Source organism: Chamaea fasciata, unplaced genomic scaffold, assembly GCF_029207755.1.
Source record: "Chamaea fasciata isolate MVZ Bird 193981 ecotype frontalis unplaced genomic scaffold, bChaFas1.0.hap1 SCAF_3, whole genome shotgun sequence".
NCBI lineage: Eukaryota > Metazoa > Chordata > Aves > Passeriformes > Sylviidae > Chamaea > Chamaea fasciata.
Genome location: NW_027094088.1, coordinates 110,677,113 through 110,705,084, shown reverse-complemented (window position 1 = coordinate 110,705,084; position 27,972 = coordinate 110,677,113). Strand labels below are relative to the sequence as shown.

Here is a 27,972-nt window from a genome sequence, read left to right as displayed (position 1 = left end):
TGCAGTTCAGCTGTGTTTCCAAGTCTCCCACAGCACATTTGTCTCCTTTCCCTGCTGGCAGGTGTTTCCTGCAAAGTCAAGCACGTGTCTCCCCGGGAAATCAAATGCACCATGGAGCCTGTTGGTGAAGGCAGGAGACTTGGTGCCCCCCAGCCAGGTGAGGTGTTCCTGAAGCCCCAGAAAAGCAAAAACCCTTTGATGATTAATGCAATCAAGAAACACGACTTTCCAAAACACTGTCTGCTTCAACATCAAGTCAGTTTCTTTTGGGGTGGTAGGGAAGGGGGCTACAAATAATCCAAAGGCTGGAACACCTCTGCTGTGAGAAAGACTGATGACAGAGCTGGGGTTATCCAGCCTGGAGAAAAGAAGGCTCCAGGGAGACCTGAGAGCTCCTCAGAGTACCTAAAGGGGCCTTTCAGAAACAAGGGGATAAACTTTTATTAGGGGCTTTTATTTGTAATCGGACAGGGTGTGATAATTTTAAATTAAAAGGGAGTTTATTTAAATTATTTCTAAGGAAGGAATATTTTTACAATGAGGGGGGTGAGGCCACGGCACAGTTTGCCCAGAAAGGTGGTAGATGCTCCATCCCTGGAAGCATTCAAGGCCACTTTGGGTGCAGCTCTGAGCAACCTGCTCTGGTTGGAGATGTCCCTGCTCGTGGTGGGAGGTTGGACTGGATAAACTCAAATGGTCCCTTCCAAACCATTCTGTGATTCTGTAGCCAGGAAAACCAAGGTGGAGAGCTCAGCCCACCATGTGCAGACAGAAGATCGTGGGAGGAAGGTCAGGCTGATGAGCATGGCTCTGGAAAATGAGGGGAAAAAGGCATGGATAATATTTAGAGGAAGGATGGCTGAACTGGAGTTACTGCAGAGGTTTCTGGGGACACTCCTGGAGTGGACCATTGCAGTAGTAGACTTCAGTGCATAAAATGAGGCTTCACTTTGACTGTGGGTCATTTCAGCGCCTTTTCCTGCAAGAGCAGACATGTGAGCAGGTTGGAAGTTCTTCTCTCTTCATAGTTCTGTTATTTCTGGTGGAGGATTTCAAGGTAAAACAAATTCCCTGTGGCGAGATCTGTGTTCTGCCTTAGACTGCAAAATACCCTACAAACAGAACCAATTTATTATTAAAATTTTCTCTCTGGCCTGCCTCCTACAGCACTGATTCCAGCATGTGCTCTGGGATTTCTGCTGGCTGCTGCTGAGAATACTTTTGTTTTAACTTTCTAGGAAACAGAGGGCTTCTCTTTGAAGTCTGGGATGATGCCTCTGATCTGACAGAAGCAGGTCCTGGATACAGATGGCAGTTTGTACCTAATGCCAGCTCCCCAGTAAGGTTTCTGTCTGGGGCAAAGAAGTCCTTCAGGTACTCAGTGATCTTAAAAAGAGACAGAGCCATGGCAATCACCTTTAGCAGTGTAAGGTGTAGCAAAAACACCTGACAGCTCTTTATAGCAGAGCCTCACTGCATAGCTCCTATAAATCAAAGCAAACCCTTTGCTCCCAGGTCCTTTTGAAGCTTAAAATATGCAGTGAAGTGCTTTATTTTTCCCCCCTTTTGCCTTCCCTCAGTATTTTTGCTCTACCTGGCCTAGATATGCTGAGATTAAAAAAAAAATAAAATTGCTCTGGAAGTAGAAGGAGCTGCCATTTGAGGCCATTTTGGGCTGGAGCTCTGGCCAGATGTGGAGGGGCAGTTGTCAGCTGATGTTGGCAGCAAAGGTGGAGTTAATACAAATACATAAATTCCTGAATTGTGTTGGTTCCCACTGCCTCTTCCGATATGACCTTGAAAAACTGCAATGTGCATGAATTCTTACATTTTTCTACCACTTCTCTGTTTTTGTTGTTTGGTTCTGGGTGTGGTTTTGGCTTTTTCCTGCGTGTTCAGGTTTTTTTGTTTGAGAAGAAATGCACTGAAGTGGCCACCAACAAAATCATACTTAGTTTCATGGGACTGTTTTTTCTTTCCTTTTTGAAACTTTTGTAAAGCATCATTGACATTTAATGTGAAATTGGGTCATTTTGAGGTTATTTCAGCTTTAGAATAGCAAGGTTTGTATTGTTAAAATGGTTTAAAGATGTTTTCTTCTTAGTGTACATGTGAAGGTGGGGTGTGGGGATGGTTTGTTGTTTTGTGGTTTTTTTTTTTTTGTTGTTGTTGTTGCTGTTTTCTTTTTTTTTCTGTAACTTTTGTATTATGAATATTCTATTTTTGCTCAGCTCCAGACTCCGTGGATTTTTTGTGGCTCCTCAGACCAACAATTACACCTTCTGGATTCAGGCAGATGGTCAGGCATCTCTCTACTTAAGTTTGTCCCATGATCCAAAACAGAAGGTATTATTCTTGGTAGAGAAAAATGTGAGGAAATGAAAATGAAAAATGGGGATGAAAAGGGTTTTAATTAAGGTGATGAGAAGCTGGAATTTCCCCAATGGATTGTCTCTTATGAATCTATTGCAGAGTCAAATCTGTGTGATTATTTTTGATGTTTTACATCAGCCCTGTCCATTATATAGCTCATAAAAAAATCATTGTTGCAACCAGAGTAAGTGATTGTCTTTTCCAGAAGATTTTTACTTGTTAGTTCAGCACATTTCTGTCTGAACTGAAGCCATCCATGAACAGTTATTTGGGGAGCTGTTATTAGTGCTAGCATAAGCCATAGGAATTATCTTCTTTATGGGATTGAACCTTAAACCAAAGCTCTTTGAAATTGTGGCTTTTCCCTATATAACAGGAAGGAGGTTGTGAACCATCAACCCACGGCTATCAGTTATAAACACAAATATGTTGTTTGTTTTTTTTTTTATTTTTGGAGCTTTGGCATTGGACTAAATGTTTTTTGGGGCTGGAGAAATGTCAGTAACTGGTTTAGCAGCTTCAAACTGAAAGGGAGTTGGTTTATATTGGATATTAAGAAGCAATTCTTCCCTGAGAGTGTGGTGAGGCCCTGGCACAGGTTGTCCAGAGAAGCTGTGGCTGGCTCTGGATCCCCGGAAATGTCCAAGGCCAGGTTGGATGAGGCTTGGAGCAACCTGGGATAGTGGAAGGTGTCTCTGCCCATGGCAGGAGGTGGAATGAAATGGTTTTTGATGTCCCCTTCAGCCCAAACCATTCTGTGAGTCTGTGGTTTGGTTGTTCTGCACACAGGTGAGAATTGCTTCTCTCCCTGCTGGCAATTCAGAGTGGTCTGAGAACTGGGTGAAGAACTGGAGTGAACTTTGGCAACCAAAATCCCAGAAATTTGAGCTAACTGCTGGTTCAAGGTACTACCTGGAAGCACTGCATCATGCAGAGACACCCAGCAAGGGGATGAGAGTTGGAGTCCAGATCCACAACACGTGGCTGAACCCCCATGTGGTGAACAACTACTACACTGAGAGGCACGAAATTCGGGCTTATGCCTTGCATCTTCCAGAAGTGCAGGTGAGTGCTGCCTGCAGCTGCCTTGTGGGTGCTAGATGTGAAAAAATGTGTTTCCACCTTGTTTTCAACCTCCTGAGACAGCTGATGAGAACAGCTTCATGAGCTGAAGTTGTCTGTGTTTTTTTCATACGTTAGCAGGTGTGTGTAAACACTTAGGAATGGGGGAATTTTTTTCCTAGTGGTTAAACTCCCGTGGGTCAGGAGCTTTAAGGACCACTTGCAGCTGCACTGGTCTGTATCCCTTGTTCTCCTGTTAATGTAAGAATCCTGTTTCTTGTAGGTCAAGGGCAGTTTAGGAGTAGCTGAAATGGCTCTGGTTCACAGAGACTTAAAAAGGCAAAGTGCTGGCTGTATAATCCTCCTCAGTAGAAGATGTCAGGTTTGAAGTGTGTGTGTCTCGTGGAGTTTGCGTCTGTTTTCAATTCTTAATTTGCTTCTCTTTTTCACCAGATGTTGACTGTGTCTGGTACAGGTTATTTCAGCATCTCCTGGAACAACACGCTGAGAATGATCCCCACAAACGCTACAGCTCACCAGGTAGGTGCCATTAAACACAGACACAGGGTTCTCTGCTGGGGTGGAATTGGTGGAGCTCTGGTGCTTGACAGAAGTAAAGATTTGGCACAGAAGCTGAGATAAAGTTTATGTGATGTAGAGATGTAGATGATTTTTTTTCTCTGAGAATGTCTTACAAAGGGATTTTTTTTTTTTTTGAATGTTGACTCCCAGGTGTATACTTGTCACAACATCCAAATGTTTTGGAGTTTCATTGATCCAGATCCTTGGACTCCTTCTCCAAGGCCAGATGTGTGTTACATGGCTCTGGCTTCTTCTACATCCCATGTCCTCTTGATGGGGCAATTTGTCAGCATTCAAGTGACCCTGAGTGATGCCTCCATGACAGTCATTAGACTGAGGATGTCTCACACCCCTGAAAGCTGTCAGACATGAAAGTTTACACTCAGTTGAGATAAATTTTCTTATATTATTCTTTAACATTTTTATTCTTTTAATATTTGGGTACCTGCTTGGTTCAGAGCTGCTGTGCCACTGAGCCCTGGCTGATGAAAAATGAAGTGATGATGTGTGGGTTGAAGTCTGCTGAAATGATTGTAACTGAGTGCTCTTCACTTCCTTAACTTCTTTTAAAGGTACAAGCAGCAATAGAAGAACTCCTTTCAGTAGGATGTGAAACTGAGCCAACTTCTGCAAAAATCCTTTTTCACTGTGGTTTTGAGAAAGAAGGTAGGGAACTTCTGTGGCAAATTAGCAGTATTTATTGTGAGAATTGATCTGCTTTTATGACATAAAAGTTCTTTAAACTTGTACTGGCAGTAAATTTACACTTTTAATGTGTATAAGTACATATTCATGTTTGTCATCTATTTGTTGTGTGTATGCATTAAAAACAACATGGTCAATATAATAATTACAGTGGTAGAATATCCAGAGTTGGAAGGGACCCACAAGGGTCATCAAATCCAGCTCCTGGGCCTGTACAGGATAACCCCAGGAATCTGTGCCTGAGAGTGTGGTACAAACACTTGAACTCTGGCAGGAGAACTCTTAGAGTAGGATCGTTTGACAATTTTTGGATACCTACTTGTTGTATTTTCATGCATGTTGACTGTACTGGTGTCTTCTGAATCCCTTTGAAACCTCTCATTTCCTTTTTTTTTTTTTTTTTTTTTTTTAATATCTCTCAGGTATGAAGAACATCACCACCACAGGACACATTGTCAGTGGAACAGAGCCTTTCTGTGGGAGGTTCAGCATCCACAGACCAAGCCAGCTGGTGAAAACTTCCTCATCAACACTACCAAGATATGACCTCACTAAATACACGCATGTGAGTTGTGAATGGATGTTCTTAACGAGAAGCTTGCACTGGGCACTGAATGCTCAGAGCCTCAAAAGCAACATAAAGTCATCTGGTCAGCCTACAATTCCCCCAAATCTACCAAGCATCTTGTCTTAGCACAGATCAGAACATCTTTTATTTGGTTTGAGAGTGGTTTTGGATCGCTGAGATGTAGATACTGTTTAACACACCTGGCTGTTAACTGTTCCTGGCAATACAACCCTTGCTGTGGGAAAGGAAAAAAGTGGGATGGTGTTGAAGAAAGGTGGAAGGGGCGAGGGCAACCATTTCTTGACAAAAGGAAAAAAATCCTTTATTGTTTGGTGGTCCATTATTGACCACTTTTCTGCTCATCTTCTCCTACTTTTGACAAGAATAGATTCAAAATTTCAGGGAAGCCCCAGGGGTCATTTTGATGTTGGCACACCTAGGTGCCAAAACAGCCCTTTTTCCCTCTCCAGCTCTCTTGGAGCCCATTTAGGCACTGGAAGAGGCTTTAAGGTCCCCCCAGTCTTCTCTTCTCAGGCCAAACAACCCAGTGTTAAACCAGAATTGAAATAGAATATTTTCCTTGTAATATCTTGTACATTATATATAAATTACCTCTGTTTAGATTTGTGAAAATCTTTCCCCCATTTTTGCAGGTGTGTTTTGCACATAAAGGCCATATGAGCAACATCCTTCATCTCTCAGTGTCCTACACCAATGTCTCTTCATGCCCAGTGAGGAGAAACCTCACCTGCCAATGGGATTTCAATGAAACCAACTCTAAAAGGTATCCAGACAATTTAAATTATCAGCGATTACATTTTCCATGGCAAGAAGGTGTAGCAGGAAAACTGAGGGAAGTTCTTATTTATATAGGAATAATTTGTCAGTTGGAGGAATCTGACAAAAGCTTTGTCCTTACAGAGGCATTGCTGGAATGTGTTTCAATGCTTTTTTGGAGGATTTAATGAGTAAATTTCCATGTTTCTTGCTATGTGCACTATAACACCTCAGTAACACACAGGTATACTTGAAGATTTTTGAGAACATAAAATCCCCTGTTTCTTTCCCAGTCGATTTTCTGCAGTAAGAGAGAGAATTGCTTGACTTTTTTACTCCACCCTTTGAAAATTGGTGTAGCCTTTGATTTTTTTTTTTTTCACTTAAAATTCCGTGAGTAGAAAACATTTGGTAGCAGACATAAAACTTAAGGCAGGCAGACTTTAAAAAAGGAGGAGTGTCTGAAGAGCTTGAAGAGAGCTGAGGGGTCGAATTCTGGATTGACCCCCACTGAGGTCACTGATGCTGTTGTGGTATTTTGCCAAAAATAAAGCAGGTGTAGTCACTCCCATACCCCACTCTAGTGATTCAGAGGGGAAAACATAAGCAGAGATCTAAATCCTCATTTCTCACTCTGGGGTACCAAACAAGGACATGGTGAGTAGTCACAAACCACTGAGCATGTGGCTTGTGCTAAATACTAATAGTAACAAAACCAGTACCTGATATTACCTGGAATCTTCAATCACCTCAAATCTTTTTTTTTTTTTTTTTGTTCCAACCTTGGTGTCTTCTAGATGGACATTTACCTGCACCAACCTCTGGAAGAGGTGTGTGAATCTCTCTGTGCTTCTCCAGGACCTCCCAGCCAATTCCCCAGTATTTGTTCATCAGATAGACTTGCAGAGCCCAATGCTGCAAAAACAAACATCTGGATCATTTTATCTTGATGAGCTCATCATTGCTGACAGAGCTGTGATTGGTAAAGGCATTTCTTTGTTGTTTTATTTTTTTTCCCCCAGGATATTCTGTTATATCTATAGCAATAAAGCTGGATGAAACTTTTTCAAAGCGAAATTTCACAACAGCCACAAAAATTACTGTTTTTTCCTGAACTTATACCTATTTTTTTGTGACAGCAGTAGAGAAGGAATTGCCAGAATATCATTATTCTTGGTTTATTTGAAAATGTGGTTCTTCAAATGTAATAGACTGTGGTGAAATCAACATCCCTGGAAAGGTTCACAAATGTGTACGTGTGGCACCTGGGGACAGGGGTTAGTGGTGGTCTGGGCAGTGCTGCAGGATAGTTGGATTCTGCGAGCTTAGAGGCCTTTTCCAACCTTAATGATTCTATGAAATATAACTTAAACAAAGCAAACAAACAAAAAACCCAAGCTGGTGTTTCCAGCTATGAAATGACAATACCCTAGGCATGGTCACCTCTGCTCTCCTTGCCCTAATTAATCCTTACGTTTTTTCTTTCAGTTTTTCAGAGAGACCCCAGACCCCCCTGGCCTGGGGGGAGGATAATTGAAGCAGTGTCTGTGGTGGGGTCTCCTCCCACCTACAATGTGTCCTGGAGGGTGTCTGGCTGTGGTGCCAGTCTGCCCCTTCTCTCTCCAAGGTAGGGACAGTGGGTAGCTCATCTCAATACCCTCTAACACCTCTTTCAGTTCCCCCACTGTATCTGGAGCTCGTTGTCGGCTGGGCTCAGCTGCTGAAAACAAGAGGTGCCGAGGAAGTTTGAGATAACTTGGGGTGTCAGATATCCGTGTGTCACCAAGGTGTGATGTGGGATTGGAAGGAAATCCAAGCCCTTCTGGAGCAGTGGATGAAGATCATCCAGAGGTGTCTCCTAAACATCATTAATGACACCAGTTCCACACATTAGGTACTGGATGTCCACCTTGGGTGTCCTTGTTTGCTGAGATGAGGTTTCTGTTCTTCCCAACAATGGCAGAGGAGTCAGAGCCATGAGCTATAACTAGATCAGAGACTGTAGCATTAAAGGTTTGTACTGGCAGAAAATAAGTCTTGCAAAAGTTGGATTGTATCCAGCTGAGTCAAATGTAGTATCTTAACCTAAACCACCAAGGGTAAGGGCAGGAATGTTGCCATTCCCCAAACAGGGGGATGCTTGTGATGGTTGAGATGCTTAACCAGAGGTGTCACTAATAGGAAGAGGGAAATTTTTTACTCCTGTGTGGAGCCTGAAGACTGACATTGCAATGCTACAAATAGCACTGATGGCTGTATTTTTCCAATAAATTTAGAAAGAAAAATGGGGAAAAAAATGACATGAGCATCTCTATGGAGCTGAGGAAAATTCCTAGGAGAGGAAGATTTAAGAAGCTCCACCTGTTTAGCTAATAATAATAACAAAAAAAAAGGATTAAGAGGCGGTCTGGTCACAGTACCTTTCACCAGGATAAAAAATGTTGCTTAGCACAGGTGGGCTTTTCCATCTTACAGAGGAAGGTATCAGAGAAAAGCAGGAGTCAGCACAAGCTTTAAAAATGGGTGGGCTGAGCACTGTCTTTGGACGTCTTCAAAATAAACCTGTCCCTTTTTCTTCACTGAATACGGGCTGTGATTTAATCCAATACAACTCCCACTCCTGTCAGAACAGGAATATTGGCTAAAATCTTGTACCAGCTGTACTAAGGGCTCAGTGATCCTTTTTGGTTTTGTTTTGTGGAAGTTTGCTCTGCAGAAGCCACTTGTTATCCAGACACTTAACACACGGTGGCATCGTTGTACCACAGAGAGGCTCCTTTTCCTTTGAAACACGAGAATTGTAGTGGCGAAGGAGAAAACGCATTTTAACTTTTAGAAATTTGGCTTCGGGTGAACTTGAATTGCTCCAATACAGATGTGGTGTCTGGGAGCATGGTTTAATGATGAACATGGTAATCCTGGGTTAATGATTTGGCTCGATCTTAGGGGTCTTTTCCAGCCTAAACGATTGCACAATATGAAATCTCCCTGTAATTCAGGGAACTTGAGATCTTCATGGGCTCGAGGAGATTACAGTGTGAGGCAGGAAATATTTTTGCTTTGCTATTGCAGATGCTGTCCAGGCTGCACTGAGCTGGTTCTTTAGAAACCCCAGCACTGGGGTGGCACTCTCTGGTGCTTGATGGTGCATAAATTATTTCTTCTATCATAATTTTTAAAAGGTCATTTTCCATAATTTTCTGCTGTGTGTGTTGCCTGCATAATTCACATAATCACTAGGTTGGAAGAGACCTTTAAGATCATTGAGTCCAACCCATGCCCTACCACCTCAGCAAAACCATGGCACTGAGTGCCACATCCAGTCTTTTTTTAAACATATCCAGGGATGGTGATTCCACCACTGCCCCAGACCATTCCAGTACTTTATTGCTCTTTCCTTAAAAAACTTTTTCCTAACACCCAACCTAAATTTCCCTTGGTGCAGCTTAAGACTGTGTCCTCTCGTTCTGTCAGTTGATGCTTGGAAAAAGAGGCCTACCCCAACCTGACTGCAACCACCTTTCAGGAGGTTGTAGAGAGTGATAATAAGTTGGGACTATCCAGTTTTGTTTGAGCTCTGGGCATCTTCCCCCTTATATCCTTCAGGAGTGTTGTTCCCATAGGTGTCCCTCAGCTGTTGGGTGATGGGGGTGTCAGGAGTGTGGGTCTCCACTGCTGGTGCCTTCCTGTGACCCCCTCTCTGTACCACAGAGATGCAGTGTTTGGGGAGGGCTCTAAGGAATATGGACACCTGTCTGTTTCCACGGAGGATGTGAGAGTCAGCCTCAGCATCCAGAGGCTGCAGAAGTCATCCCCACCTCTTGGAGGAACCTTCCAGATCCACTTGGCCAACACAGTGATACCAGGTAAGGCAGGATGCAGGTCAGGGCCTGGATTTCCTGAGCAGGAAGCTGAGGGAAGAATTAATTGCCGGAGAAGTTTTGGCTGCCCCATCCCTGGATGTGCTCAAGGCCAGGTTGGTTGTTATTAAATACTGTGGATGATTTCAGATTGGACATAGCGAAGAAATTTTTTTCTGATGAGGTTGGGGAAACAGTGACAGAGGTTTCCCAGAGAGGTGGTGGATGCCCCATCCCTGGAAACATTTGAGGTCACGTTTGATGGGGCTTTGAGCAACCTGGTCTAGAGTTCGTCGCTGGAATTAGATGACCTTTAAAGGTTCTTTCCAGCTCAAATCCTTCTATGATTCTATTCCATAATTCTGTGATTTTTTTTTTTGTGTTTAGGGTCAAATAAATTTCACTCTTCTGGCAGTTACAGAAGTTTGAGCCATGACAGCCTTGCACTAATAATGAAACCCTTCCTTTCCTGCATCCTAGGAGCAGGAAGATGTGCTCTCCTGGAAACAGAGATATCCACTGCTCCCTAATGTCTTTTGCAGATGTTTCAGTGCACATCCCTGCCCTCCATCTCCGCAGGCTTTTGCAGGACAATGTGGATAATTTTACAGCTCCCTTCTTCAACACCAGTGACTTCACTGTGACCAGAGACTCCAGCTCGTGCTATGAAAGTGTCTGGACACTGACTTGGGAAAAAACAGCTGGGGACTTGCCCAATGTTATCAGTGTACAGTAATTTCTTTTACTAATCCCCACTTTGATCCCTCTTTGATGTCTTTGGTCTTGGCTGTTTTGTTCTCACAATGTTTGTTTTTATGAAGACACCATATTTAGACAATGGAAATTTAGACAATCTTCCTATTTGGAACAGCACCTTAAGCAAATTCCAGATAAAATGATAAAAAAAAAAAAGCAGTTGTAGGAGAAGAAATTATATTGAGTCTGTGATTCAAAACCAGGATACTTGAGTGTAATTTCTGCACAGCACAGGGGCTAGTATGCTGAAATGAAATCTTCGTTAATTTTATCCAGATTAAGGTTTCAGCTCAGTAACTGAAGCTCAACACTGACTTGTGGCATCATTTATTTGCCAAGCAGGTATTTTTCTAAGAGCTGTTTTGTCTTGCTTCATATCAGGTTCTCATAAGTCTCAGGTGAAGGTTCACTTTACACTCTCCCATCCCAAAATTTGTCACGTTAGTTTTGCTTCAAGCAGAAGGATCTTTTTGAGTAAGGACTCAGACTGAGATGATTCCTACCTCAAAAGGAAAGAAAGGAAAGTATTTCTTTTAATATTCAGCTCCTAGAAGTGTGGTATTATTTTCAACAAATTCCAGTGTTCAAGATGTTGGCCTGGAGGGTGAAAAAAGTTTGAGTTGCATCCTCAGTTCTTGCACAGGCCCTTCTTTCACCTAAAGTCATGTCTTTGAGAAGATCTTTCCATGCCTAAATCCAAATTATATTATTGGGTATTAGAAGTTTATTTACAAACTTGACTCCTGAATTTCTTTGTCATCTCTTTGCCTGCAAGGTCAAAGTGGGAGCAGGGAGGTATTGTGAAACTTTGAGTAATAAAGATTTAGAGGTGGAGATATGTTTCATGGAAGTAGGGTGAGAAGTTTCCAGGAGTTATTTGCTTGTAAAGATTGTGTTTTAATTTAAAATCACAGGGCAGAAAAAGATGAGAAACTTAAATTCCTTGATCTTTGCCAGGTCTTTGCTGAAAACCTCACTGGCCTGAAGCCAACTGTTTCTACTCGTGTGGTTTATGATGGAGGGGTATTTATTGGACCAATATTTGGGGACATGCTCGCCACCCTCCATAACCAAACACAGGTGAGTTGATGTTCTCTCACTTTTCAATGATTCAACAGGGTTGTGTAGCCCCAGGAGTCTCACAGGTATTTGAGTACCTTGTTCTGCCAAGAAATCCTTTCAGGGATCTGATGTTCTGTGCCATTAATTTCTCATATTCTGCTGCCTAGTTTGTGGAGCAGGACTTTCCGCCAAGAGCTGTTGCAGGTAGGGAGAACAGTGATCATGGGTGATGGAGGACAATTTTTTTTTTTTTTTTTTTTTTTGGAAGCAGTGACCAAGGGGTGAAAATCTCTGAACTCTCACCCTTGGTGGGTCCTGTGGTGCTGGACGCCAAACTTGGAATTACACAATTCACCTGCAGCACTCTGTCCCACTGACAGGCAAAATAAATGAGTTGGTGGCTGAGATACTCATCTGTGAGTTAGGCAAGTCCTGAACCTCTCTGGATCTCAATTCTCCAAGAGGGAAGAGAGATAGGAGAGCTTCAGGCTGAAGGAGGAATCATTCCAGTCTGCTGGGTGGACAAATGTGTTTCCAGCTCTGCTCTCAGACATTGCAGGACTTTGGCTATTGCTGGCTTTTTTTTCCAGCAGACTGACAGGCACTGTGGCCATAACAGGGTGATGCTGGATGTGCTCCAAGCCCAGCTGTGCAACATCTGGGGCCAAGCTGTCCTGCCTTTTTCAGGAGCCTGGTTCCCACCCATGAGAATTGCTCTTCTTCCAGTGACTCAGCCACCTTGGACGTCTTTTCCATCCATGCTGCACAAACCCTCAAATAGCCCAAGAAACCAGACCAGCAGCAGCAAACAGATTTTCTGGTAGTTTTTGAAGCTTTATTCTGGCAGTGTAAAAGTGCCCCTCTAATTATTCTGTCTCTGTCCAAGCTACTCTGTGCTCCTTATATTTCTTTGGGACAAATGCTTTGCTTTTTGCAGGCATTGGTGTACTCTCCTGGCACACCATTAACACCTGGGGAGAGATAAAGAGGGGCTCTTTTGTGTGCTATCCTTTGCCAGTTGACCCTTCAAAGGTATCAAGATCTCAGGAGGGATATTTCTTTATGTCTCTTTTAGAAAATCAAGCTCACAGCCCAGTTTTTTTCCTTCAGCGTGAACAACAAGGGGCGAAAAATAAAACTGAGGGCTGCATGTTGAGAAGACACATTGTGGGTTTCATTTTAATTAGTCTTCCAGGATGCTTTGAACATAATAAATTTATTCTCAAGGCAAAGGGGAAAGAACTGGGAGAAGGCAAGAACAGTCTTCAGTGGGTGACTGGGAGAACAGGAATTTGAGGAGAAGTGGGTCCCAGGATGGTGGGAGATAGGCTGAACATGCAGCATCCAAAGCTGAACATGCAGCATCCAAAGCTGTGCTCTGCTGTGCCTTGGATGAGCCCTAGCAATTTTCTATTTAAGTTTGCAATTAAATTAGCGGTGGGACTTCAGCCGGGGTGAAGAGCTCTCTGTTTGTGCCCTGTTCCAGCACTGAGTCCTCTCAGTATCTCAGGGTGGCTACCAGCATCTATCAGTCAGTTGTGGCGCTAGAAAATACCTCTCTTCCCTTACCAGCTTTACGGTAACCCTCTGGTCTGTCTCCAGGTGGTGGTGATGGTGAATGACGTCCTTGCAAACTGTACTGGATCGTGTTCTTTCCAGTTCAGCCAGGACTTGACACCCATAGTCAGAGATGTGGAGTATTCATCAGGTAACGGGGCCTGGTGTCTGAACACAGTGGCAGAAATTCTGTGAAATTTCATGTATATGTGCATCCTTTCATAAATTTTTGATTTTATGGAAACTGCACTTTTATGGGTCACTTCTGATCAGCTCCAGTTCCAGACGTGCTGAATGTACAAGTTTGTCCTGAGAAGGGCAGTGGAGCTGGGGAGGGGGTCTGGAGCACAGGTCTGAGCAGGAGCTACTGGGGAGGCTCAGCCTGGAGAAAAGGAGGTTCAGGATGACCTTCTCACTCTCTACAACTCGCTGATAGGAGAGTGCAGCCAGGTGGGGCTTGGTCTCTTCTTCTAGGGATGAAGAAATAGGATGATAGGAAATGGCTTTAGTGTGATCAGGAAAAGTTTAGAATAGTTATTAGGAAAAATTTCCTCATTGAATGGGTTGTCAGGCTCTGGAACAGGCTGCTCAGGGCAGTGGTGAAGTCACCATCCCTGGAAGGGTTCAGAAAGCTTATGGATGTGAAATTTGAAGACATGGTTTAGTGGTGAACACAGAGGTGATCTCAGAGGTCTTTTCCCACCTTAACTATTCTGTGATTCTGTGGTAGAGGCATAAAGGGGAGAGAAACAATGGCAGGTTCGATGCCTAAAGCAGAAATCAGCTCTTGGCTCAAGTTATTTTTAATAAAAATCTAAGGAAAAATGTAACAGCTGGACAGGGACAGGCAGGAATTGCTGTTATGTGGAACAATAAGATATCACCAGGAGTGTAGTTTTTAGGATGTCCTGTTGAAGCTGGTAAAACATTTTAACTGTTGGCTGAAATTAAATTCTGGGAATTTGTTGGGATTTTAAGAGAGATGGTACCACTGAGAGATGTTTAAAGCATAATTTATTGCTTCAGTCTCATGAAGGGTGAGAATGTCTTCATGCATAAGTTAGAGGTCAGTTGTCCATGGTCAGTGGTCACAAGACCACAGGTTACAAGGGGTTCTAAAGGTTTATTAGCCAATAAACTGCTCCAACACATATTGTTTTCATTTTCACACCAACAGCTAATTAAATTGTATCACACATTCTGCCACAATGTGGACTTTTTTATCCAATCATATAGTGGCACGCAATCCTACAGAACTGCACCTTAAAACTTCTTTTACCTTTATAACTACTTCTATATATTAATATTAAAACCTTAAAACTCTCCACTACCTAACTTAATATGTCTCTGTCTATATTACAAACCCACATTCTTGCTTATGGTCTCTCAATGTGGAAGCCTTTTCCAAGGCCTCAGGTCAAACCCTGTATTCATTTCGACCTTCGGGTCTGCATGTCCAGGCTTTTGAGAATTTTCTGTGCCTTGATTTCCTACAGGCTTTGCTAGGCCAAAATTCATGAGCCGCCTTGATGATTATATTATATTCCTTCAGGTGAAGGCCCCCAGGCCACAGTGGTTCTGAGGGGAGCTGGCTTTGGCGAGGAGCAGGCAGACCTGCAGGTGGAGGTGGACAACAGGAGCTGCCGTGTCACAGCTCTGAACCAAACCCAGGTGGTTTGCCAGGTGCCGAGGCTGCCGGCAGGGACCCACCCGGTGACACTGCTGGTGACACCCCACGGCTTTGCTCTCGGGGCCACCAGGAGACAAGGGGTTTTCCTGACAGTCCAGCCAGCACTGGGAGCTGTGGAACCTCCTTCGACTTCGGAGATTGGTAGGTGTGAACCCTCCAGGGGAGCTGCTTCTTCCTTCTTATTGCTTTTTATCTTCTTTTTCTGCCAGAGTCAGGATTAAATGCTCAGACTTTTGTGTTCAGACTCAGATGTTTATTAATTCTTAGCTATGTTACAGTCTCACAAGCTGTGAGTTGTACAGTGCTTCTAGCTAACGAACTAAAAAATGGCCCCTAACTCTTTCTCCACAAGGCCTTTTAAGAATGAATTGTCCAACTGAGAAATGACTCTTAAATCATTTTTACTTTTAACCCAATAACCAACCACCCGTGGTCCTCAATGCAGACTTTTCTATCCGATTACAACTGGATAGAATTGTATCCAATTCTAACCTTAACCCAAAATACCACCTAAACCCAAGAAAAAGAAGGACTAACCTACACCCTAAAACCTCCATCTTGCTTTATACATATATATATATATATATATATATATATATATATATATATTACTCTACTCTAAAACCTTAAACTCTAAGTTTTCCACCATGTGATATTACACAGTTCTGTTCAAACTGCACACCCATAATCCCAGTTCTACCATTCAATTTCAAAGCCTTTTCCAAGGCCCCAGGTCAAATGCAGCGTTTTCTTGGGAGTCAGTGCCTGTCAGCACAGAAAGTCTAAAATTCTCAGTGCCCAGGGTTCCAACACCTTATCATGGCATGTTTTGGCTCTTCTGTACTTTCAATACCAAGATTTTCACCTGGTGAAGAAGAAATTTTATGGCTGGACACATTGCGTGTGTGCCTCAAAGCACAGTCAAAAACAACCTAAAGACTGACAGACTCTTTGGCTCTTTGTGCAGGCAAACAGTTTCCTGAGTGGTTTTGTTTGGGAATTATATTTTCAAGTGCACGTAGATTCATTTCAGCAAATCATTAGTGTTTCACACTCATCTTCCCATATTAATTTGATACCTAACTTTGTAGTATTTGAATTAATCTGACCTAATTAGAGTGGGTATTAGGGAAAATTTCTTCACTAGAATAGTTGCCAATCACTGGAACAGGTTGCCCAGGGCACTGGTGGAATCACCATCCTTAGAGGGATTTGAAAGATGTGTAGGGACATGGTCACTTGGGGACATGGGTTAGTGGTGGGCGTGGCAGTGTTGGGTTACTTGCTGGATTTAGTAATCTTAGAGGGTATTTTAAACTAAATGATCCTATGATTCTATAACTGTGAAATGGGAACTCTGGTTAATCTAAGCCCCATTGAAGCAAATTCATGTTCTGAGGAATAAAATGGAAAACTCATCCGTGTTTAGGTATAAAGCTAAGAAACTTAGAGACGCTAAAGCTAAACTGAATCTCCTTCCACTCCCATTATGCCTCCTCTCCTTGAAATAGAGGAGGAAATAAAGAGTGATAAATTCCATACCTGAGGACATGGGCTGGAACTTTTTTTTTCCTGTGTGTTGTTGTTGCATGGGGAGAAAGCTATTCTAACTCTTTTACTGCCATTTTTCTTCCCTAATATGAGGGTCATAGCCCACTAAGCTTAAGGATCACTTTTAATTCATGGAAAACCCAAATACCTCCAAACAACTTTAAAAACAATCCAGCAATGGCAAATTTTAGTGCTTGGGCCTTGCTTCTCCTTTCCTTTGCTGGCAAATCCACTCCTCCCAATTACAGTGATCTGTCACTCATTAAAAAGAAAGCAAGTATAATGCTATCTTACATTACATGTGCCTGGAACACTTATAATTGGAAAGAATTACAACTTCCATCTGTGTTTTTAATTTCTCCCATTTCAAATACCTCTCTTCAATCTCATTGTAAAGTGCACACAGGCAGTATTTCACTGCATATAGATATAATGTAGATATCAAAACTTAACAGCATCAGTCTTTACACAGCCCTCTTGGATTCTGACCTCTAAATCTGAAGCTCCTTATCTGATAACTCTTTCATTACCAAGTGGCTTCCGTTTTCACTTCTTGCTCTTTCTGACTCTGCAAATTTAATGTTACAAGACAGGAAGGCAAAGAAGCACCTTGTACTTTGCTGCTTCAGCTCCCTCTTGTCAAAACATCCCTGCTCTCAGTGGTGCCATTCTGGGAGACCCCCATGACCTAACTCTGGAAGCATGGAATGCCTTTCTAAAGATACTCCCATGTTCCAAAGAATAGGAGGAGCTTGCTGTTAATCTATCTGATTGCACTTGTTGGCCTGGATTTGCTGCCAGCTACAGGAAATTAAGACTAAACTTCTATTATTCTCTGGTGGTTCAAAGAATTAGCAGGAATAGGTAATTTTAGGAAAGTGTACAAGGGAATTTGTCATTAATACATAATTACTTTAACATAAAGGATTGCTTACATCACCCGTGAAAAGGGGAATAAAAGCTCAGTCGGTTTTCAGTATAGCCATGCTAATAAATACAAATAAACACTGCATTAATTAGTGCCTGCCTGAGCAGTCTGTTCAACCATAATCCTAAAATTCTGCAGTGCTGAGAACTAAAGAAAAAACTCTAAGTTTCAAGTAACATTTCCTTTTTTAAAAAAAAAAGTTTATCTGAATCGCTTCAAAGCACAAACTCCTGCTTAGAATTGCCATTAATGCCCACTCCTGTTCGCTTTCCTGTTTCTCTTTGAAATATCCCTGAGTCTTCTCATTGCTTGGAAAAGCAAAGGGGCGCCTTGGCTCTTTGGAATTGGCTGCTGAAGAGAGATCAAGCACAGGTCTGGCTTGTGTCGGGGGTGATCCCACATGGAATTGAGGAGGCTCAGTCTGGCACGGAGGAGGGCTGGGCTTGCTCAGCGCTCCACGGAACGAATCCCTCCGTGACTTCCCTCACAACTCCAAGTCTCGAGCCCTGCCAAGTCCCCTTTCTATCCCAAATTTCCTAGACACATGCTACCGGCTTTTCTGACAGCAGGGAGCTTGGCAGCTGTTTGAACTGTGAGAGCACCTGCTGCGTTAAGCTCATTTTCCATTCTTAGTGCTTCTTCCTTCCTTCCTTATTTTGTTCTCGGGCTGGGGATCTGTCTGAGGGGAGATCACAGGCCAGGGCTTGCTGGTTTAAATAAGTATGTCATTAAAAAATAAACCGAGAAACAAACCCAGTTGTCCTGTATTGTGGAGGAGAATTCTAGTAATTCAAATTCAAGTAATTCAAATAAGGCAAGAAGGATCTCTGGTGCAAGAGTGGAAGCCAGGCACAACAAGGTGAAACAGATCATCATCAGCTCAGCTGAGAGACTCTTCTACCTTTTGTAGTCATCTATAAACAGAGAATTCTTTGCATAACAAAATATCCTACATATTGAATATCATGAAATAATTGTTTGTTTTAGGAGGACTTAGAGTGACTCTCAGGGGGACCAATCTGGAAGGGGTAAATGCAGTGTTGTTTGGATCCCAGCCTTGCCCAATTTTGGAGGAGAGCAGAAATTCAACTAGAATTCAATGTCAAGTTCCTTCTCGGGTAAGAAACCACACTTTGGGGAGCAGTCAGAAGCCGATGTGCCCTCCTATGTTTTTCTGGCCTGAGCTACACTAGGGGAAGGGCAAAAAACTGCCCCTCAGCTAAGTCTTGGCTGTGGAGCAGTTTACTGTAGACTACAGATTAGACCAGCTTAAAAGTAGATTAATAGGAGATTTATGAAAACCAGTGAAAAAATCAAGCTCCTTAATTTAGTAAGAATATTGCATATTAAAACCTGCAGAGTCAGTCTGGATGCTGAAGAGAGATCAAGCATAAGTCTGACTTGGGCGGGTGAGTTTTTATTTACTAGTTAAATTTACTTGTACGGATATAGCAAATCCAAATCTGCATAGTCTGGGATTGTTTTCAGGTTTCTAAATCTCCATAGATGCTCTTTAAAGTCAACAAAACTGTAAACATTTTAGTAGAGTCTGGTATATGTGAAAGTTTCATTAGTGCCATGAGCCTTACCTATGTATGGGAGATGCAGGAATATAGGAAATAACTTTTTTTTAAAAAATTGGTTCATTCTTATCTCTGATATTTTCCTTCTCTCTCTTCCTAGGGGATAGAGTATACTGCTGTCCCTGTGACACTGATTTTTGGGTATCAGTCAACAACAGCGACCAACATGTTCCAATATGATCCTTCCTTAAACCCTACACTTGTATCCCTGAGCAGGAACAGAAGTGGAATAGCAGGTGAAAATGCAGATGTGTATTGGGCATCTTCTGGGGAAGGGTTGTTAGGGCTGATGGTGTGGGGCAGAGGCAATTTAGGTATATGAAGTTTGATCTGGCATTTTTTTGTTTGTTTTCTTTTAAATTTTAGTTCCCATATTTCCTGCTAACCCTGGTCAGTCCTGGTTGGTTTTTTGTTGGTTTTTCACTGGCATACGTGAAGTAATGAATCTTTGCCCTAGGCTGGTATGGATGATGTCCACAGGGTGTCAGGTTCAGAATAGTCCTGCTTTTGTGTCAGGTTTCTCTAACTCTGCTCTGAAATGATTCCATCCATTCATACAGTGATGGCAGCTGATGGAATGGCATGAAGCTATGCCAGGAGAGGTTTAGGCTGGGTATGAAGAAACGGTTTTTCACTCAGAGGATGAATGGGCACTAAACAAGCTCCCCAGGGAATGGTCACAGCCCCAAGGCTGCCAGAGCTCAAATAAAGTTTGTACAACTCTCTCAGGTACAGGGTGGGATTCTCAAGGCTGTCCTGTGCAAGGTAAGGAGTTGAACTTTGATGATCTTTGCAGGCCCCTTCCAACTCAGGATATTCCATGATTCTGTATTTCTTACTAAGAAATTCATCGATGGCAGGAGAAATGAGCTCTGGAGAATGTCCTTCCCCAGGATCCCCAGGGGCTGACCACAAAGAGCATCATTGACCATAAAGAGCATTTTGGATTACCGAGAGAAGGGCATAGGCAACATTTCTTTCACCTAGTTCCAGTTTCCAAGCCAAGCTGTTCCTTCCTTTTTGACCTTGTGATGTGTTACTTTAGAGTATGAGCATAGACCTCAGAGAATTCATGGGGACAAAATCCTAATTAGATCTCATGGAGTGTTTGGCATTCCTGTCTTTTCAAAGTTTCTATTTTTTTGTTTGGGTTTTTTTCCACATTTCCCTCATTCCCCCCCCAGGATTTTGGTTGCGTGTGGGGAATGGAAAGCATAAATTGTGAATGATGTCCACTAATAAACAAGCCCTTTAGGAAAGTTTAGCACATTTCTTATGGCAAACCGACATCAATTACTTGGTATCTGAGAAAGTGAGGAAGGAAGATGGGAGGAAGACAGAAATATTCCTGTTTTCTTACCTATCCCACTTCTGTTCCTCCAAGAATACAATAATCTGACTTTTTTCTCTATTTTTGCAACCTCTCCAGTGAACACCTTAAAGCTACCCACAGCTCCCAGGCTCACCTGGACTTGGTGGGGATGTACAGGGTTAGATGAATTCTAGTGCCAGAATTCCTTGTGCACTCCCAGCATTTCTATTCATTTTTCCCCAAATGTCCTTGTCATTTTCTATTACTCCAGAATGCATAAATAAGAGAAAACGTCCTTTATCATCTGAATATAATTCAGATACCACAGCACCAAGGGGAGGTTTTTGTAGCCGCGGGCAGCTCAGGTGCAAGGAATTCCTTAATGTTACAGTGTCTCATGAGCTGTGGTGGGGCTGAGTTCAATCTCCTATTCAGAACCTCCACGACTTCGTCTTTTAATATAATTTTCCTTCTATATAATAAAAAGAATAAATAAATTACACTGATGCCTTCCAGGCATCTGGGATTAAGCTGACAATTGACCAAGAGTCCAAAGAGTTCATGTTATTAGCATATTCAACTTCTCAGGCTTTCAAACTTTATTTGAGTCTTTGTGAATGCAGAATTGAAAAGTACTAGCTCCGAGACCTGCTTAGAGGAGCAGGTGATTGAAGGATGTTTTGTACAGGCTCTCCTGTTTCGTAGGAGCTTTTTTCTCCCTCCTTCATCCTTTCAGGGCAGACAGGAGGATGAGATTCACCTCCTAAACACATCCCTGTGCTCAGTGTTTAGATGTTTTAGATGTTTGCTGGTCATTGAAGATAAATAGATGGTTCTGTGGTGGGATTTGCCATAGCCCTTTTGTGTCTTGCAATAGGATGAATCATGGCATGAAATGTCTTTTCACTGACCACAGATAGAGATATCAGTGAAAACGCCTTTATTTGGACTGATGGATTACCACCTTGGTTTTTTTTTTTTTAAGCTTTTTCAGAAGACATTTAAGTCATGAAAATCCCTTGACTCTTGGCTTTGTCCTTTCCTGTTACTGCACTGTGCACAAATAAAGAAAAGTATCCTCTATCATCTGAACACAGATTGACACCCAGCAGCTTAAATAGGAGTCATGATTGCTGACAATAAGGTGCTTTGGAGCAGAGCTGGTTGTCCCTGGAACTGAGTTAATATTTTTCGTAGTGAGTCATGTGGGGCTGTGTTATGGGTTCATACTGAAGATGGTGGGGATAACGCAGGGATGTTTTGATATTGCTGAGCAGGACTTACACAGAGTTGGGGACTTTTCTGTTCCTCACCCCACCAGTGAACAGGCTGGGGGCAGACAAGGTTTTGGGAGGGGCCACAGCCAGGATGGCTGATCCCAACATACTCAAGGGATTACCCAGACCATGTTGCTCATGTTCAGTTTATAAAGCTAAGGGAGGAAGAGGGAGACAGAGTGATGGAGTTCTGTCTTCCCAAGTCACCATTCCATGTGCTGGAGCCCTGCTGGGACGGCTGAACACCCACCTGCCCATGGGAAGTGGAGAATGAAGTCCTTGTTTTTCTTTGCACACATAACTTTTGCTTTACCCATTAAACTATTTCTTTCTCCACCCACAAGTTTTCTCCCTTTTATGCTTCCAATTCTCTCCCCCATTCCACTGCAGTAGAGGGAGTGAGAAGCTGTGTGGGGCTGAGATGCCGTCTTGGGTTAAATCATGATGAGTACATCTGACTTTAGGTACCCAAGGAAATTTTTGTTTTATTGTGGAAGGCTCCTATTACATGGCTTCATAATTCTGAAAAACAGGATCTAGATCATTTATCAGGGATTAAAAAAAATCCCAGAACCCCCCAGCTCCAGAGATGTAAAAAAATTTGATTTGTTTTTTACCGGGTTCAGATATTTAGAACAGACATTTATGGTAAGGAGGACATGAATCCTATCCTGAGATGGCTATTGGTGATCATAACCAAGTTCACTGTTCTGATGTCTCAAGACAACCCTGATAGCTGCTGACCTCATGCAGGAGAGATTGAGTAGGATGCAGAACCACTGCAGTCTTCCATATTTTGGTTTTGGGCTGATGGGCATGGCTGGATCTGTTCTGACATGATGAGACTCTGCTCTTCCACAGGCAATGGTCATGTGTGCTAAAATAACCATTGCCAGAAACACTTGGAAAAATTCCCTTCCTTTCTCTGCAGGAGGTGAGGAGCTTCACATTGGAATATCCCAATTTGCCAACTACCAAGGCTCAGATGTCAAGGTGAAGATTGGGGACTCATGGCCACAGATCCAGGTGCAGACAGAGCGTGGGGTTAATGTGACACTTCCAGCCCTGCCTGCAGGGTGGTACAATATTTCTGTCCTCATCAATGGCATTGCTGTAGCTTCAAACAGGTGCGTATTTTCTGTAGAAGCTTCATTCTCCATTCTATTTGCTGTTTTAGGGTTAATCTGGAAAGCAAGTTTTGAGTTTTTCACAAATTCTATACCTAACGGTGAATTCTGCAATGTGGTATGAAATTATGAATAATTATCAAGGCATTTATTTATCTGTGGAGCCCGAGTCAGCAAACTGCTAATGCTAGTCAATTAACTTCCCTTGGATCAGTAGGAGGTAGGAGAGAAACATTTTAGGAAAAAACAGTTGATTTGATGAAAAATGCATATTCAGGCAATCAAAGGTATTCGCAGATTCAGGTCAAATGCAGATAAATCCTGCTGTAGGAAAACAGCAGAAGAAAAGAAATACTTTTCATCAGAAAAACAAAAGCTAGTTTGAACAATACAAAAATGCTTTGTTTGAGGAATTTTTAAATGATGCTATTTCCATCTCCTAAGGTGACACTTCAAGTTCATGCCTAGATAAATGTAATATAAATGAATTAAAATGTGGGGGAAAGCTGACCTGAAATTGGGATATAGGAATGTATTCACAAGCAACACAGTTTTGCTCCTCAGCCATGGCAGCTGCTGGGAGTGATCCTGAAATTACGATACTGGGGAGAAATGAGGTGTTTTTATTGCTCACAAACCAACTTAAGATGCTTGTAATGTTAATGAACCTTAGAAGGAGAAAAATTGTGGTTGGTGGGATGGCACACAGGGATTCATCCCACGTGGTGCTGGAGTCTGTTAGCAGCACCATCACTTCATCTCCAGGGATATATTGGAAAGGGATGGGTCATCCCAGGAGAGGACTCTGATCTCTGGTGGGCTGGATTGTAGGATTAGAAACATTTCTAGCATGTCTTTTTTAGGGAAGGGGGTGTTTTTAAAAGAAGCATGATGAAGGAAAATAGATGTAGATGGGACACAAATGGAGCTATAACTTTTTCTTGGTGGGCTTCAGGAGCTCATGTCTGGGTTTCCTCTTCAGTTTACTCCACTCTCTGATGGGAGGGTGTGAGGAGAGAGGGCAGATGTGATGCCTTTTCAAGGCACTTCTATTGGGCACAGCTACAGTGGGGTCTGCTTGTCATAAAATCCTTACCCTTGCTTCCTTAGATGGGCAGTTCAGTTGGACTAAATTTGGCCCATAAGTTGCCAATTGATAAGAGAGTGTTTGTGATAGATGTAGCTCAAATGTGTCCCTACCTAGGGACGGGGGGGTTGGAATGAGATGATCTCGAAGGTCCCTTCCAACCCAAACCATTCTGAGATTCTAAACCACAAGGAAAAATGTGGGGTGTTTGGTGATCTTGTCACTGTGACAAACAAAGGAGATGTGCCAGGTGGGTGCTTGGCTTTCTGGGAGTTGTAAGAAAGAAAAGCACTGCAACAGGAAGGAAAAATGAAATGAACACCCCAAACTGCCCCAAATCCTTTCTGTGTTGGTCGTGTTTTGCAGGGTTGAGCCGTTAATCCAGTACCTCTCTGAGATCTTCAGCATCGAGCCGTGTTGTGGCTCCGTTCTGGGTAAACAGCATTAGTACATCTGCAGCCACTTATGGAGGGTGAAGGGATCAAGGGCACAGTTTTCCTGCAGGAATGGAAAGTGCATCCCATTTCACATCTGTTTAAATGAGGGGGTTTTGAATCTGCGACCCTTTATTATGCTGACATCAACCGGCAGACAGCAGCGGTTTGGAAATGTGGGATTATAGTGAGCATCCCTCCATCTGGTTGGTTGGCTCAGGGCTCCCTGTGCTTTGAATTTGATTTCCCCGAGTGTTTGCTCATGTATCCTTGCATGTTCCCATTGGGAAAACAAAGCACTCCCACACCTGGCTCATCTGCGTGTTCCTTTCAGTTATTTTGCCCCCATCTTTCAAGGTTTTCCATGTGAAAGTTAGGTGGAAAGCAGAGTACAATTGTGGTTTGAAGCAAACAATAATTTCAAGTGATCCCAAAAGGGATGTTCATTTTTGTTGTGTTGAAAAGACAAAATAAAAAAAGCCCTTTTTCAATGTTAATTTTAATCAAAAGGGAAATATTTATTAATCCTATTCTAAGCTTTTAGACATTGGAAATAATTTAAGTGTGTTTCTGAGCAGCACATTGCTGAATTAAAAAGAAAAGTTTTACTTTAAATCTTAAAAAGCAGATTTGGGGTGGTTGATTTATTTTGTCATTTGGCTGGTGGTGGAGGAGAGTTGAATCCCTGTAGTGAATTTTACATGAGCTCTTAGAAATGCTTTTATAGAAGACAGAGAAATTGTGCTAAAACCTCAGGTCCTCCTCAGATTGCTCTCACAGGCTCGCAACACATTTAAAGACACAAAAATTCAGAGGCTTTGTGGTACGTGATTAGTTCAATAGTTTGTGAAGTGCTCAAGCCTTGAAAGATGAGAGAGTGAATAGAGCTTGGAGAGCAAATCCTATCAGTTTTGAAGATGAAGCCATACTACAAAAAATAATAAAAGTTTTACCCTTTTTATATTTCAGGGCAGATTGAAAATTAAAAAAGAACTGATTAACTCTTTGGTTGTGGTTTTATGCATGGCTTAAGCTGAATTAAAATCTCTTTGCTGCAAAAAGCACCAGTCCCTCCTCCTTTACCTGTAATCTTTTGTTGTCTCTAACACTTGTGTGTGCATCTGGGTTAAGGATTTGGGCTCAGCTAAAAAGAAACCTCATCATAAATCAACTTATTTTTTCAGCTAGATCATGGGAAAAGGAAGAGAAGGGGCTTAATGGATAAAGAGGTTGAAACAAGGCAGGATATTGGGAGTACAAGTACAACAAATGAAAGGAACATGGACAGAGTCTTTGAGTGGGCTCTTCCCTGTGAAAGTGGTTCAGCCCTGGCACAGGGGGCCCAGAGAAGCTGTCCCATCCCTGAAAGTGCTCAGGGCCAGGTTGGATGGGGTTTGGAACAATCTGGGATAGTGGGAGGTGTCTCTGCCCATGGCAGGGAGTTGGAAGGAAATGGTCTTTAAGGCCCCTTACAACCTAAACCATTTGGTGATTCTAAGAAATCTGACACTGCCTGAGTTTGAAAACATTCATAATCATGTTCTTCTTCTCGGTGGGCATCAGGAACAAACTGTCCCCCCACCCACCTGTACAGACAGTTCCATTCCATGAAGAGTTCAGCCTCTGTTTACGCTCAGGTGTCTTTCACAGCAGCTTCCTCCATTTCTGTGGTGGCTTTCTACAGTCATTTACTGCCACTAAGGTCCCTGGCTACTTGTTACCTTAGCTTCTTTTCCACATAGGATTATCCTGATATATGGCTGCTATTGTCTCTAGCTGTCTTGTCCAAAAAAAAGAAGGATTTCATTTCTTCTTTCCTTCAGCTTGATAATGCTTATCAGCTTTATCATAAAAGGTTTGTGGTGGAAGGGACTTTAAAGATCATGGTTTGAGATGGTTCAGAGGTAGTAATGAATTCCTCTTTTGCACATACTACCCTTTTTCCTTGTTTTGTTTTGCTCCTAGGTGGAACACTGCTCACAATCTCCGGTGTGGGCTTTAGCCAAAATCCTGCCCTGGTTTCTGTGTCAATGGACAGTCAAACCTGTGCAATTACTCACCTGGAAGAAGAGACAGTTTGGTGTCTGACCCCACCAGCTGTTAATTTGTCCAATGAAGATTCACGTGATATCTCTGTCAGAGTAAATGTAGCCATCAACAGTGGGTCACTTCAACTAGCTCTCTTTGCAAATAGCACCACCCCTTTTAACTACCAAAGAGCTTTGACTCCCCTTGTTACTGCTGTTGAAACAGAAATCACAGGTGGCAGCCTGCTCTTGAGTGTTCAGGGAATAAACATCACTGGATCTATGGCTAAGCTTGGACACAGTGAATGTCAGCTTGAGTTTCAACGTGATAACCAGTCTGCAATGTCTTATCAGTGCTCTTTGCCACTGAACAGCCTGGAACCTGGGACTTTCCCCATCCAGGTCATCCAGAAGCAGCTGGGATATGCTCAAGTGACATCAAGGCAGCAGGCCCTCACAATAACTCCACAGATAACCTCCATATTCCCATCACAAGGATCGATCTGTGGTGGGATGTTGCTCACCATATCTGGTAATGCTTTGAAATCCAGGAGGAATTTGGTACAGGTCAGCCTGGAGAGTAATTATTCCTGTGAGATCCAGGAGTCAGATAATGACTCCATCAGTTGTGTTGTCCTTCCAGGGGCCCACGCTTTGCACCCTCAGTGGCTGGCCCTGGCACCTCGGGCTCTCAATGTCACAGTGACTGTCAATGGGGTCCCCAGTGTGTGCCTTGGGGACTGTACACTCCACCTTCATGAGCACTGGACCCCTCTGGTGCATCTGGTGACCTGGAAGACCAACGGGACATTCACCTACATGACAATCAAAGGACAGAGGTTGGCATGGCAGGGTGACAGCCCCGAGGTACATGTGGATAACAGTGCTGCCTGCAAGGTGACTTTCTGGAATGAGACCATTATCAAGTGCCAGACAGCCTGCCTGGCCCCAGGGGAGCACAGCATTTCCATATCCAGCAGGAAAAGTGGCCGTGCTTGTTTCAGAGGGACATCCAGCCTTCTCACCATCCTGCCTTGGGTGTACCAGTTTTACCCACGGAATTTCAGCACCAATGGGGGAGGCCTGCTCAGCTTGGCTGGGTTGGCTCTGAAGGGAAAGAGGATGACTTCAGTCCTCGTAGACCATCACCCTTGCCTCATTCTCAACATCACCTGTGTGCTCATCCAGTGCACGGTGCCTCCAGGGAAAGGCATGAGGGCTCTGACTCTGAAAGTAGATGGACACTCCTATTACCTTGGCACAATAAGTCACAGTGAGGAATTTACCCCAGCTTTCCTTCCACCTGTTTCCACTGGTCTCCTTTTAACTTTGACGGTATCACAGGTCACAGAGATGGACACTATCCACGTGTTTATTGGAGATTTTCCTTGCAGCAACGTCACCATCTCTCATTCCACGTTGCAGTGCACAGCTCCTCTGCTCCCTGTAGGCGAGTACCCTGTGCTGGGCCTGGATATTCCCAGGGGATGGGCCTCCTCCAACCTGACGTTCACTTCTCATCTGACAGTGACAGCTGCACGTCACAACTGGGGTAAGTCATGGAGGGCTGCTGCAGTTCCTCCACAGGGTTTTGTGTGAGGCGCTGCAGTGATGAATGCTTTTTGTCATGAAAGCAAAAATTATGAATTAAAAA

The 27,972-nt window shown here is 43.0% G+C and overlaps 1 protein-coding gene across 1 annotated transcript in view; it reads left to right on the top strand.

Annotated features, from left to right (window-relative positions):
• PKHD1 (PKHD1 ciliary IPT domain containing fibrocystin/polyductin) overlaps nt 1–27,972 on the top strand; it is a 237,385-nt gene that overhangs the window by 14,062 nt on the left and 195,351 nt on the right. Inside the window, exons 13-32 of the mRNA XM_066180094.1 lie at nt 62–157; nt 1,239–1,374; nt 2,232–2,346; nt 3,163–3,438; nt 3,889–3,975; nt 4,590–4,683; nt 5,145–5,287; nt 5,944–6,074; nt 6,865–7,049; nt 7,556–7,694; nt 9,779–9,933; nt 10,470–10,654; nt 11,641–11,763; nt 13,348–13,453; nt 14,855–15,133; nt 18,459–18,589; nt 19,155–19,290; nt 22,575–22,770; nt 24,224–24,291; nt 26,257–27,870. Of these exons, the coding sequence (XP_066036191.1) occupies nt 62–157; nt 1,239–1,374; nt 2,232–2,346; nt 3,163–3,438; nt 3,889–3,975; nt 4,590–4,683; nt 5,145–5,287; nt 5,944–6,074; nt 6,865–7,049; nt 7,556–7,694; nt 9,779–9,933; nt 10,470–10,654; nt 11,641–11,763; nt 13,348–13,453; nt 14,855–15,133; nt 18,459–18,589; nt 19,155–19,290; nt 22,575–22,770; nt 24,224–24,291; nt 26,257–27,870 (4,395 nt within the window). The remainder of the gene's footprint in view (nt 1–61; nt 158–1,238; nt 1,375–2,231; nt 2,347–3,162; nt 3,439–3,888; nt 3,976–4,589; nt 4,684–5,144; nt 5,288–5,943; nt 6,075–6,864; nt 7,050–7,555; nt 7,695–9,778; nt 9,934–10,469; nt 10,655–11,640; nt 11,764–13,347; nt 13,454–14,854; nt 15,134–18,458; nt 18,590–19,154; nt 19,291–22,574; nt 22,771–24,223; nt 24,292–26,256; nt 27,871–27,972) is intronic.